This window comes from Plectropomus leopardus, chromosome 1 (assembly GCF_008729295.1).
Source record: "Plectropomus leopardus isolate mb chromosome 1, YSFRI_Pleo_2.0, whole genome shotgun sequence".
Classification (NCBI taxonomy): Eukaryota; Metazoa; Chordata; class Actinopteri; order Perciformes; family Serranidae; genus Plectropomus; species Plectropomus leopardus.
This window is the reverse complement of record NC_056463.1, coordinates 12,532,303-12,545,811: the sequence shown is the minus strand read 5'-3', so window position 1 is coordinate 12,545,811 and position 13,509 is coordinate 12,532,303. Positions and strand designations below refer to the sequence as shown.

Sequence of the window (13,509 nt, the reverse complement as noted above, 5' to 3'; positions counted from 1 at the left end):
AAGTATGGTCTGGTGTTATCACAGAGTCCTTGTGTCAGTCACATAATTTGTTTTTTTATTTTTCTCTGATGTGTATTGTTGTTCCACGGGGAATCGTCAGACAAAATGGAAAGAATGAGAAAAACACACACAGCCTTAATCAGAGCAATGTCCTCCTTCCCTTCTCTAAATCACTGGTGGGACCTGGCAGTCACAGCGTGGCTGATGGTATGGCTTGGCCTCTATGAGGCTGATGAAGTTGTCACAACTTTTCGAGCACATAATGAATCAATCGTATACATGCTTAATACAGTATTTGAACAACATATAACACATGGCTGTATCAGTTTCACTAAATGTGGAGGCAACAACTGTGATTAAGAACACTGTGCCATTAGTTGTGAATTGCCAGGATCAGTGTGTATGCTCAGTGTCCTTAGATTGCATGTCACAGTGACAGGGCTGCCTGACTTTGGCAGGATCCTTTGTTCTGTAAAGCTGTACCAGACATAGAGCTCAGTTGGTGACAGAAAACTAAAAATCCAGAGCTCTCGATTTTGTTGCTGTCGAAAAAAGTCAGGGCTTTGTGCTGAAGAAAATTCACTTTGGAGGTACCAGATATTAACAAGGGTGCACAAATGTCAGCATATTGCTGAATATTTCTGTCATATGTAAAGTTTAAGTTTCGTTTGCTATGTTTTGACAGTTAGTGGTTCAATTCAATTGCAGTTCTTCTTTATAGTCCCACAAATAACAATCAGTCAGCAGTTAAACATATTAAAGAGCCACATGGCTTTTCCAGCTGAGAAGGAGCTCCTCAAAAAACACCCAGGTAGGAATGTTTTGAAGGGGTAGCATTTTTTCGGCTAACACGCTTCAATGGCGCCTAGTTGCTATATTTTGGAATATCTGCAGAAAATGACAGCACAAGGAAGAGTACATGCTCTGGATGAGGGGAAGGCTGAGGGACGTAGGGATAGAGTAGGGACCCTATAAATATATGTTTTTATGAAAGAAAACATATATCCATTCATAGCTTACAGTATATTGACATATTTCTCCCCATCATTGTTTTTCAATACTTTAGAAGTGACAGTTATTCTTTGAGTTAGTTACTTGTCCCGCATATTACCTAAATAAGCATAAATAAGCAACGTCCTCATTGCAAAGAATTTTAAAAAAAAAAAAAAAAAAAAAACCTTGCTCAAGAAAAAACTCTACAGTGGACACTGCCTTTAACACACTGCACCTCAAATATGTCTTCTTGCTGAAATGTGGTCACACAGATCACAGTTAAGCAACCTTTTAAGGATGGATTTACTCGCAAAGCATACTTACACAGTGATGGATTGAAAATTTGCTACCAAAAACTGGTGTTTTTTTAACACAATTTAAAAAAACAGCAACACATACTCTGAGTGAATAACACATTGCAGAGTTTTCCACACATTTCACTATTCTTTTCTTTTCATTTTTCATTCATTTTTACACAATACAGCATTTATTTTTTAACAATCTTGTCTAAAGGGCACTGAACTAAACAACAAATGAGACTGATACAGTATGAGATTTGAATGGCATCCAGCTGTCAAATGTAATAAAACCACCACTGTGGTGGCATTGTAGCATGTAGTTTTTAATGCCAGTGTATCAGCGGTGGAAATGTACAGTTCAGTGGTAAACAGCCCTTTACATCTGCACGGTGGTTGCCAAAGACTTCAGATGTTATTGGCTACACAGAAACTGGGTTGAAAAGAAATTACCCGCGCATACACATTAGCATGACAACCACAGCATAAACTTTTTATTGAAAGTGTGTGTTCTCCCTCAGCATATATACCCGCTATCTATTTTCCCTCCCATCCACTGGAGGCTGTTTTCACTGCAAATCACCAGTCTGGTCCATCATTATGACTCAGGTGTCAGGGCCAGGTTTACAGCTGTACCAACACAGGGCATGATTTACGTGCCATATCTTCAAAGCTTTTCTCGTCCTACAGTATATCTGCATTCTGGTGGCTTCCTTGCCACTACCAAGCAAGGACTTGAAAATCTGAATCAGTAAATATACCATGTTGCCAGGTTTGGCTAGTGTTTTTCAGCTTGACAGTCCCTGTATATGTGATTCTGTTGCTAATATCCTTCCTGTATGCCGCAATGCAAAATACAGCTTCAATGCTCAAGGTTGGAAACACCAGGGTGCACATTTGCACAGCGGGTAGTCTGCAAGAACCTGCCGACTTGTGCATTACCGGATTTGCTTGGAACAAGTCCTTTCATATATTGGGCACTCGACTTTGTGAGTGGATGTACGTGTGATATAGTAGGTGGCTGTTGAAGGGTTTTTATATCCCATGTTATGTGTCTTATATAGAGGCCTGCCATTGTAAGTTTCAAATGGTTGCAGTCAGTATGGCGAAGCTCACCACTTGAGGAAAGTGCACTTTATCTGATTTTGTTTCTTTACGTCTCCTCTGTCTTCTAACACCCCCTCATTCTTTTTCTCCTTTGGTTTTTCAGAGAATGATGAGACAGGTGTGATGGATAGTTTGCTGGAAGCCCTACAGTCGGGAGCTGCATTCAGAGACCGCAGGAAGAGAGCGCCAAGACCCAGAGGTGAGTCTCATATCCTTTATCTACATTTATACACAAACACAGATGCACACGACACCTCGTACCCATATTGTTTGCATAGAAAATGTGGGCACTGTTGTGATTCCAGTCAGATGTTCAAAATCACAATGAATTTAGGTCCTAACCCGCCAACTGGTTGCATATTTTTTCTTGTTGTGTTTTTATAACAGCTGAGTGAATTGAACGCATCCTTGTGTTCGGTGCATTGGCTCCACACACTGTCATTTTCAGTCACTTGCAAAACACACTAGTTTGTTGTTTGTACACATGCTTACTAGTAGCACAGTGCCAGAGAATCCTCAGCTTGACAACATTACTACAACTGTTTGATGTTTGGATTTCAGTAAAATGCAAAAAACACCCAGTTTTTTTTCTTTCTGGCAGTCTTAAATCCAAATGGAGGAATTGAAAAAATTGGGAGAACAAACATATTGTGAAGATGGGATCTTTGAATGGAGGATTTTGAAAGGACTGGCTGTTAAACTTCAAGGGCAATTGACAGTTGTGCCCTTAAACAGAGTAGTTCTGTGCTAATAAACTTCTCTTCACAGCCGTTCTTCAGCTTGAAAATGTCTCCTCATGACCTTCTTGATCCCTCTTATTTGTAAGATATGTCGGCATCTTTTGTCCCCTGCCCTCCACAGATAACATGCAGCAGACGATCAGCCCCAGCTCCTTCCGCCAGGTCCTCAGGCCTGTTAACCATGGTAAAGCAAAAAATTAGAAAAAAGCCCCACAGGGCTAAAGCCTAAAGCATGCTCAGCTCTGTCTTTTATCTGCTCTTGGAAGCTGAAACATCTCTATCTTGTATTGCAAATTCCCCCTCGACAGTTCATATGTCCTGCTTTTCTCTGCGTCCAGTGACCATTACAGTCATCCTTTTGCCTTTTTCATGACCTTGTGTGGGCCTTCTGAAAGTGTGAAAGGCCATGTCTAAAAGAGTTTGAGGCAATGCAATGTGCAGACTGAGAGAAGCAGGGGTTGAGATTCTTTGAAAGCAGTGTGTGGGCTGCTTGGCGCCTCTGTTTGACAAGGTTCCTAAATTGTTCAGTAAGCACAGTATTGTGAGTTCAACTCTTTGCTTTTGATTGCAGTTGGTATCTTTCATATTTTTCAAAACCATATATAAAGGAAGCTCCAGATGTCTATCCACAACAGTATACCAGTCAAGTATCCTAGAATTCTGAATAACTTTTTTTTTTTGTCTTGAATATCTCAATGCTGACCTATGTACTGTACATTTTTGTGGAGCAATGAGACATGCACCAAGATCACACTGTGTTCAGACTACATGGTTCAAGTGACCCAATTCCAGGTTTTTCCTCTCATGTGGTACAAATCACATATGTACATGAACGTGTAAGCAGGAAAAAAGCACATGAAAACAGACTTTCTCAGTTCAGTTTCAGGCTTCATTCGCATGTGGAAGTAGATCACATATGATTCAGATATCTGCAAATGAGTCTGTAGTCCAAGCAGACAGGTCACATATTCTCTGGCATTGTGAGTTGTACATAATTAAAAATGTGACGATTGTCACCCAAAAATGAAAATTCAGTCATTATCCGCTCACCTTCATGCTGATAGAGGGTCAGGTGAAGTTTTATACTCCACAAAACACTGTGAGAGTTACACAGGAAAAAGCTGTTGTACTCATCTCCCAAACAATTGAACCAAACGGAGACCAGAATTCAAACGTTAAAAAAATACATCATAAAACCACAAAATGTCTTTATAGTGCTCGTCCGAAGTAATTTAAGTGTCCTGAAGCCTCAACAAACCAAGTTCTTTTGAAAAACGGCACTGGCGTCATATTTTTAGCCTTGTAGCTTTTAGCCTTTAGCTCCAAGTGAGGGAGCAGTGTCCACGTATGCACAGTATCTGCATGCCAGTGTTGACAAAAAACCTGTAAGCCTCCCCCACACACACAGTAATTTGAAATCTGACATAGGGACTTGTTGCTTGCTGCTAACTTCAAAGTCTCTCTCTTTGTGTGGGGGAGGCTTCTGGAAGCTCTTGTTGGTCTTATGGTGAACTATTCCTTAATAATGTAATTACATGTTCTCAGAAAGTGGAAAATACAACAATGGAGGATCAGGTTGAAAGGCAGTGGTCAAATGTAGAGGTTACCTGTCTTTCAAACCTTAAGGGTGCAGAAACATCAAGCAAAAATACAGGGTTTGTATTGAAATAAACAATTTTTGTTTATGCATGCATGTTGTTTCAAGCGTAAGCAAAATTTAAGCAGGTGTAAATGCAGATATCAGGTTTGAGTCACTTTTAACAGTAGATGTAAGCAGGCGGTGAAAAAAAACAGAGACTACAAGACTTGTAGTGTAAATCCAGCCATAGAGACTTCATGCCTTGTTAAAAATTTGGATGCAAGCCACTTGTAGCTTAGACCTTTTCCAAGTGTTATTTAGAAACTGCATGTTCATATAGTATTTCACTGCTGGAAAGATTAACTATGCAGTATAAAGACACAAATACTTTTGAAATTGGTGCTACATGACCAGAGAAAAAGAAAGCACCTGCTCAAGAGGTAGAAACCCCACAACTACCAGAATGCACTGTGGTGCACCAGACCAATAAACACTCCCGCTAGAGGGTGACACAATGCAAATTTGTACATATAAAGCAAGGGCGGCCAGCTTGCAAGAAACAGTCTGGTATCTGGTATATTTGAGGTGAGAAATAGGCAGCTCAACAGAATCTTGGTTTAAAGTTGATCAGTGCCACTTAGTTCTACCATTCGATCTCAATGGCAATACAAAAATATAGAAGTACAACCTGTAGTTTGAGCAACATTCTTGGGAGCCAGTGAAACTCATCCGGGACACGTTTTGCGTCAATTTGCATCATCCAGCTAAGATTTGCAGGGTGGATATCTAGGCACTGGTTAGATCGAGGGAAGTTTACCACAGTTCATTTACAATACAGCAAGGCACAGCGCGGCATGGCACGACATAACATGACACGACACGACATGATATGAGGCAGCTCCCCACTCAAGTTCATACACAAATTAGACATAATACAGATATACAAACAGGACATACCCGTTAAAAAACACACCAAACAGTCATGACCATAGAAAACATCAAATAATACTTTCAGACTCAGATCTTAATTAGCAGCACTCTGATTGTGGTTTAGCAACAGGATCGATGAATTATTTTTCAGCCTGTTGCATTATAGTTGAGGGACTCTGAATCACCTGTTGAAGGGCAGAAGTTGGTTTCTCCATTTAGAATATTGAAGGGGTCAGTAGGGATGCTGTTGTTTTGTTTGTTGCCTGAAAGGAGTCTGCCAAAGGTTGGCCAACAATCTTGGCACATACTTCCCATATCGTTTTAATACAAAGCTGGTTGAAAATCAGTGAAGTGTCCCTTTAAAAATTAAAATGCAAGCCACCTGTTGCTTAGACCTCTCAAATTTTTCATTTAGAAACTCACATGTTCGTGATTAAATGTAAAAAGGCCAAGGTGTGTCCACTTCTGACTTTCTAGGAGTGAAGATTGCATAGGATAGTAATTATACCCAATAAAATTGCTCTATTTTACTCACAGTCGTAAACAGATATTGCGCTTTAGCTATTTCTAAAACAAACAATAGCCTTCTTCTTGTCATTTTTTTTTTTTCTACTTTTTTTTACAATCATTACAGCGGCACTTAAAAAATTACGCCCCAACCCTATTACCTCTTATTACTTGTAATTGGAATCCCAGTGGGCTGAGTACAGGCACACATGAATGAAATTATTCACGCTCAATCCACCCACATCATTGATGGCAATGATAAAGGGCCTTGCTCTGATGTTCTGCTACGACTTATCTGAAATTAGATTGGAAAGGGACGAGGGGGAGGGAGATATACAAGGTGGGAGGAAAGAGACAGATAGAGGTGGCTGGAACATACAAAATGGAGAGAAATGGTGTGAGGAAGAAAGATAGAGCCAGTTGGTAAGGGTGAGACTAAGGAATAATGTGTGTGAGAGGGTATGTGAGTTGGAAGAGAACAAGCCAGAGCTATGTTGTATTAACAGGGGGATTAGAGTAAAAGGAAATTACAGCGCATGAAAGAGCGGCTGCTCAGTGTCCATGTTACGAAAAGACCCCGTGGTGTGCTGTACAGGTACGAAGGTCCTGGAAGGTTGCTGGCCCATCTGCCCCCTGCTGGCAACTTCAGACATTGCCTTGTTGACTAATAAAGCTCAAGGCTTGAGCCTGTCACTGCAGGCATCATACTCACTGCCAGCCTCCCAGAGCAAACACAGCTAATTACTTTTCTCTGCCCAGCCCCAGCACCAGCTCAGCCCTCTCAGTGCCCATTCATCTTAATTTCCCCCTCTCTGCCATCTGCCTCCTAAATAACACTCCTCCTCATTTCCCTACCATTCCATATCCCCCCTGTCTTCTTCTATACTCTCATGGCCTGACAATGGCCCTCCCCAAACATAATTGCCTGTTATTGGTATGGGGTCTCTCTCCACTTCTCCTACCGCACCCGTTCTCTCCCATCTCCTTCTCTCCCAGGGAGATCTGGGGCTTTAATTGCCCCATGTTTAGTCGCCAGAGTGAGTGAAACCCACAGGATGCTCTTCGTTTAGTTGGGAGGTGATGAAGTTTAGTCATTGGCGGTGGCACAGGCACTTAAACAGCTGCTTTCACTTTCACACCACCCAAACACCTCCTTTTCCTACAGTTTTAAATACCCTTTAATAATTGATCTCAGGGGTGTTGCTACACTCCAGCGGAGCAGCAAAGAGAATTAAAACAGTAACATCTGTGCCAGAAGATACTGTAATTAGTGGTGAAGGGGAGGGATTGGAATGGTCAATCTGAACACGTATGGTGCCATTAAACTCTCGCACCAAGGGGGACCCAAGTGTACCACTGTTTTCTGCGCTGGTACACTTTTTGTTGTCTGCAGAAACAAATCAGACGACCGATGGATTGTACTCGCCATCACACGACTTGGATGAGACAGTGGAGTAGTTCGATTATGGCTACAGTGCTTCGTAGTCATGATGAGTGTGATTGTCACGCAATGGAAAATAGGATTAAAAGATGATTCCTACTCCACTGTTGTCACCTCCCTTCTTTTCTTTCCTCGTCCTCCCTCTTCTGTGGTGTGAGTAAGGGTCCTGGCCTGTGTTCCCAGCATTTTCCCCGCTTCCTCTGTCTCTCATCTCCTCTCCTCTCTTACCCCTAAATTGGCTCAACACACTTTACCATGAGCCAGCAGCTAAGGTGTTTAGCTTGGTCTGCAGTCTCTCCTGCGCGCACACACACACACACATACGCACACACTCATAAGAGTACACAGACACTCCCACGGACTTGAGGGGATGAAGGTAAGCAGGCTTTGTGGTGGCTGTGGCCTGGGTTAGGATAAGGCTGCAGGGCTCTGGGGCTCCTCAACACTCTAAATTGGATTGGGCTCCACAGAATGATGGATCGATGGTGGTTAGCTACACAGGTGTAAGAGACTTGAATCTGCAAATTGAATCTATAAAGCAGCCATAGCTTTTTAACTGTGTCCTCCTGAAAACATCTCTCCAGACACTGTCTGGTCATTTTAGCCATCTAAGCAAGCCTTCATCACAACCTCACTGGCTCCCAAGCTGCTGTGTGCATGTACATGTTGAGGCGGAATCACATAAACTGCCCTTTTTTTATTGTTGCATTTGACAGAGAGCAAGAGCCTCTGAGTGAATAAACAGCCTGAGCCAGAGGTGCATTATGAGTGTATGTGCACGCTATAATGCTGTGGAGTGATCCATTATGTTGAGAGTGTGGGGAGGAACAAGATCTATGAAGGAGTAAATGTCTCTGTCTTTAGGAGCAATTACCTCAGATGTCTTTAGTGAAATCCGACCTAACAATTATCATGTGTGATAAGGCTCTGAAGTAGAGCTTGAAATTGATGTAAAGGTCACTTGAAAAAGTCGGCAAACCCCTTAACCAAATGGAAACAGGCGTTATTTCTCCCTCCTTGAAAGCATTAAGGTTTAAGCAAGCCTCTAGTTATCGGAAATGTTGCATGTTATGTAGTCGCTGAGTCAACTCTGTGACCCTTTTTGCTGAATTTATGTCTCTGTATATAATGTTGGATCCTTGGTTCATGCAGGAAGCTATTCAGCACAGACTTTTAATGGCTCGGGTATAAGGTGAGAATGGTGGTAGGAGATGACTAATAGGCTTAATTTTAGACTCAACCCACGATGTCTTTCAGAGGTTGTGCTGCACAAAATCATTAAGACAAAGCTGGGGAGAGTGAAGTTGAAATGAAAGTCAAAAAAGTAGATAAACAGGGGAAGTTTGTTTACTGCCATCTCTGTGTGTTCTGTGTGCTCACACGAGAGACGTTTATGAAAAACTGGCACTGAGAGTCAGTCACTACGGCTTCCTGAGGCTGGGATACCCTGGTGGAATCGGCTGTTAGATGCTTGCCTTTTTGATAAGACCTTTTATAGACTTTGGTATGTGGATTCCACTGCAGGCTACTGTATCCCACAGATTGCATGCGTGCTTTCTCATTGCTCCTCCACATTTCTGTCTCTTCATATCAATATCAATTATGGGAGGAAAGCTTCCTATCCATCCAAAGTTCCTCAGTCTACTCTTTACTTTGTTTGACTTTGTTTTGTCTCCACTTTATCTACTCCCTTTGCCTTGCTGCTTTCCCCCAGACATCATGACATAAGCAGAAAAAAAAGAAAGGGTTATTAAATCATTTCAGAGAGCCCAAGACAAAAAGAAGAGCACAGACGCTCTCCTCCAAGATCTATTTGAATTGATGTTACACGTCATTGTTTCAAAAACGTAGCTGTAGAAGTTGCTGATTTATCTGCATTTGGTCACAATATATCATCCACACATCACGTACGGCCCGTGCGTTTTTCATTAAGGTGACAGATTATTGCCAAAGAGCTTCTGTTCCTGAACACCGAGTGCTAACTCTCCCATTTTCACACTTACATGCTCATGCATACATGCATAGAAATTGTCAGTTTAAACCCTGTGTTTTAACAATGTGCAGGCACAAGGTTAAAGGTAACTCCTGGGTCGGGGTACTAGCTGTGTCTAAGACTTGGACAGGTGCACTGCTCTCTGTATTCATGTCCACAATCATCAGGCCACTTGGAGTCACAGTGCCTCTCTTAGCGCTACACTTGATTGGTAGTTTAGATGTTTAACTGTTCTTGTAGACAAAGGCATATCCAGATGGGAAGGTGTACCTTGACCTGTCTTTGTCTGTCTGTCTGAAGTACTGCACTTGGTGTGTGCGTGCATGCATGTTTGAGCCTGTGCACACATGCATTGAACAGATGGAGCAAGAGGGCACCTTAACAAAGTGGCTGGTGTAATTAGGTTCAGCCTGTGCAGTGAGACTTATGGAATAGTAATTGAGGATGCAGAAAGCACTGGATGATTTGTTGTTGTTTTTTTTAATTTTTGCTGGAACAGTGTTCTATTTTCCTAGAATGCCCTGCTGCACTCTCGCATAGCTACACTCAGTCACACATGGAAGCTGCCCAGTATATTACAGTCTGATGTGTTGGGCAAGTAGAAGCTCTGGCTGAATTTGTGATTAATCGTACCAGATTTATGGACCAGTTTGGAGCGCACGTCACAGTTATGTCACTACAGTTGCATCAGCATCATGATGGCAGAAAAACAGCAAAAATGAGTGGAGTTAAATGGCAACTGGAGGGAAAAGGTTGGGATAAAGAAAATAAAAAAAATTGTGTTTTGCCGCTGGATGTCAGAACAGGAATACAAAAAATATGTACTTCATTTTTATAGAATATCGTCATTGAGGATGCCAAGTGAAGACACTATCTAAATAATATTCTGATGCAATTCATGAATGAATGAATTCTTGTATTTTAGTGTCATGCAACCTAGTGGCCTTTCCCCTATGGGATTTTATGACATAAAGCATGCAAGCATATAACCATAAATGACATTTTCAAAACAATTGGTCAATACTATGTACTACGAACCAATACTTCTGATATCAGAATCTTGTACTGCTGCCTACAGATTCTGCATACATTTGCAGACATCTGTTTATAGGGATTAATCCTGCCATAACTAAATGGCATTTATTTGCAAACATCATGTGCCATATGTGTAATACAGACAGTAATTAGCATGAAATATGTCTCTGTCTGAAAACTTTTGGTCATAGATTCTGGTTTTCCATGTGGCGTGTCATTCAGCGTGATTGTAATTCTGTTTACTTGTTTGGTTGCCTTGGAGGCGCAGGCATAGATAATGAAAAATGGCTTTTAATGTCTCCCACTTGTGCTGTTATAGCAGTCCTGCCTTCTAATCCAGAGGCCGTTTTCAAAGAAACGTGTTAAATTTTGATGCACACGCATATCGAGTTATGTTAAAACTAATAATGACTGTATTAACCTATGCTTAGAGGGCAAGCTTAACGTACCTCTAGCAAATATAGCTTTATTCATAAAACTGTAATCTCTGTAATCCATGCCCAGTCTAAAATGTAAGAGGATGAGAAAGTGAAACGGTGCGCCGTATATACACTTGACTGGTCGGAGAGGTCAGTGTGATGGATGAGAGTAGAGTGGACACACAGCATGCACAAACACACACGGACACTGGGCTGGACTGTGCCCACTCAGTCCTAATAGAAAACAGATGATAACGAACACCTCTGCACTCTGCTCCGTGTCGCTCTGCTGTACATCCCACATTTTTAGCCAAGTCCTAAGCCGATCAGGCTCCTCAGATATCCACTTTTAGCTGGATTATGAGGAAGCTGGGCTGTAATAAAGGCTGTGGATCGTGAAATAGAAACTGGTGTTCAGCATGTCGAGCCAAGGACCCTAATCAGCCCATTCACACCAGCTCAGGCCGCAAACAGTAGGTGAAGCTGCTAATATAGGATTGCTGTTCAGCCTGCCTCTGAGATCCTCCATGTCTTTTCTTTTCACATGCAAACTGTCTTCTGCCTGCTCTGATACTGACCTCATGTGCAGAGAGCAGAGGCAAAGATGCTAATAGGGTTTGCAGATTTATTAGGGATAAAGCTGAGATACACATCTCAGATTTTACAGGACAGCTGTGTCATTGTTTTCTCTCTGTCTCACCCTGTCTCTTTCTTTGTCCCTTCCTTTCTGGTATGAATTGGCTATGTACATTAATTGAGACTAGGCTCTTACATAGTACTGTAGTTAATAATGCAGTGAGAAATGAAGTCATTCTCACCATGGCTTTGTGCTAATTAAATTTTACAGCAGCCTTATCGCCAAGCCACACACATTCCTGGTCCTCCCACATTTACTAACGCCAGCAGCCATATCACGAAGTCGTCAGCGAGAAAAAGTGCTACGGAGATGATTATATGAACTTCTGTTGTTATGGAAGGGAAATGTGTGCTATCTCCCCTTTATATCTGTGCCCTCTACAAACGGAGGTGCTTGAGTTCTGTGTCAGAGCGTCAGAAGTGTCACAGCAACATTTTTCATCCCACATTCTGCGTCACACATTTGCATCATTCCTTTATGTTTCCTGTTGACAGGGATAATCAGCTTGCCACTTTTGGGGGGCACTTTTGTAAAAATGACCGGAGGCCAGGGGACATTCACAGTCCCATACATTATTCTAGGACTTTAGAACATTTCAAGGATTGTAGGACAGTCTAGGATTTTAGGACATTTCTAGAATTTAAGGATGTTTCTGCAATTTCAGGACATTTCTAGGATTTAAAGAGGATTATAGTATTTGGGAAATTTCTTGGATTTTTGGATGCTTCTAGGATTTTATGACATTTTAAGGATTTTAGAATGTTTTAGGAAGGTTCTAGGATTTTAGGACATTTATGGGATTTTTTGACATTTCTAGAATTTTAACATTTCTAGAATGCTTGGGCGTTCATAGGATTTTAGGTTTGTAGGTTTTTAGGACAATTCTGGGATTTTAGGACATTTGTTGGATTTCCGGATGCTTCTAGGATTATCTTTTTACTTTCTAGGATTTTCTGATGTTTCTAGGATTTCAGAACAATTTTTATGATTTTAGGACATTTCTAGGATTTTAGGATGTTTCTCTGATTTTCTGCAGTTTCTATGATTTCATGACATTTTTAGGAGGGTGTGGCGGATCCTCCACTGGTACTTTTTTGATAAACAAGCTCTATTTTGATGCTGTTTAATGCACTCTGGCACCTTATGTATACTGAAAGAACAATAAAACAATGTCCAGTGTGAATCACTTTATTCTTGTGAATTAAAAAAATGGTTGGGGGTTACCAACACCCTATCAGGGGCCAGATCTGGCCCGTGGGCCAAAAGTCAAGTATCACTGCTGTAGACTGTCAATGTTGTTTTGTGCTTAAGCCTAACATTTGAAACTGATCACACTTTGGGCCTTGACAGACAGAAACACATCTCTGTTAGCATGTGTTGCTATGGTTGTGACTATAAGCTGTCTTGACTCAGAGGTAAAGCAGAGAATTTAGGTAAGACTGATGAAAGGGGATAATGTGTGGTTTAAAATTCTACTCACCTTCCAACCAATCTGTAAACAGCCCCATATCCAGGTATCATTCTCCAGTGCACCATCCTCATACAGAAATAGGAACAAACACCAAGGCTCCTGTTGTTGATGATTCCCAGGGCCACTTTAGTCTGTGGTGATAAAATGATCACATTCTCCCAAACTGCCTCATCTCTCTCTCTTTCTCTCTCTCTCTCTGTCTCTCTCTGTCTCTCTCTCTCTCTGCGTGTGGCTGTCATTTCTGCCGCCACTCCACCTGCTATGTGTCTCCTCGCTGATCCAAAAGCTCTAAGTGCAGTGACAGGAGTTTCCACGCTGACAGAGCGGGAAGGCCAGCCCTCAGGCAGCAGGATCTGTTTGA

The 13,509-nt window shown here is 41.7% G+C and overlaps 1 protein-coding gene across 1 annotated transcript in view; it reads left to right on the top strand.

Annotated features, from left to right (window-relative positions):
- The window catches only part of LOC121942504 (protein diaphanous homolog 3-like), a 215,845-nt gene that overhangs the window by 151,826 nt on the left and 50,510 nt on the right, over window positions 1–13,509 (top strand). The window contains 2 exon segments of the mRNA XM_042485728.1: window positions 2,500–2,595; window positions 3,258–3,320. Of these exon segments, the coding sequence (XP_042341662.1) occupies window positions 2,500–2,595; window positions 3,258–3,320 (159 nt within the window).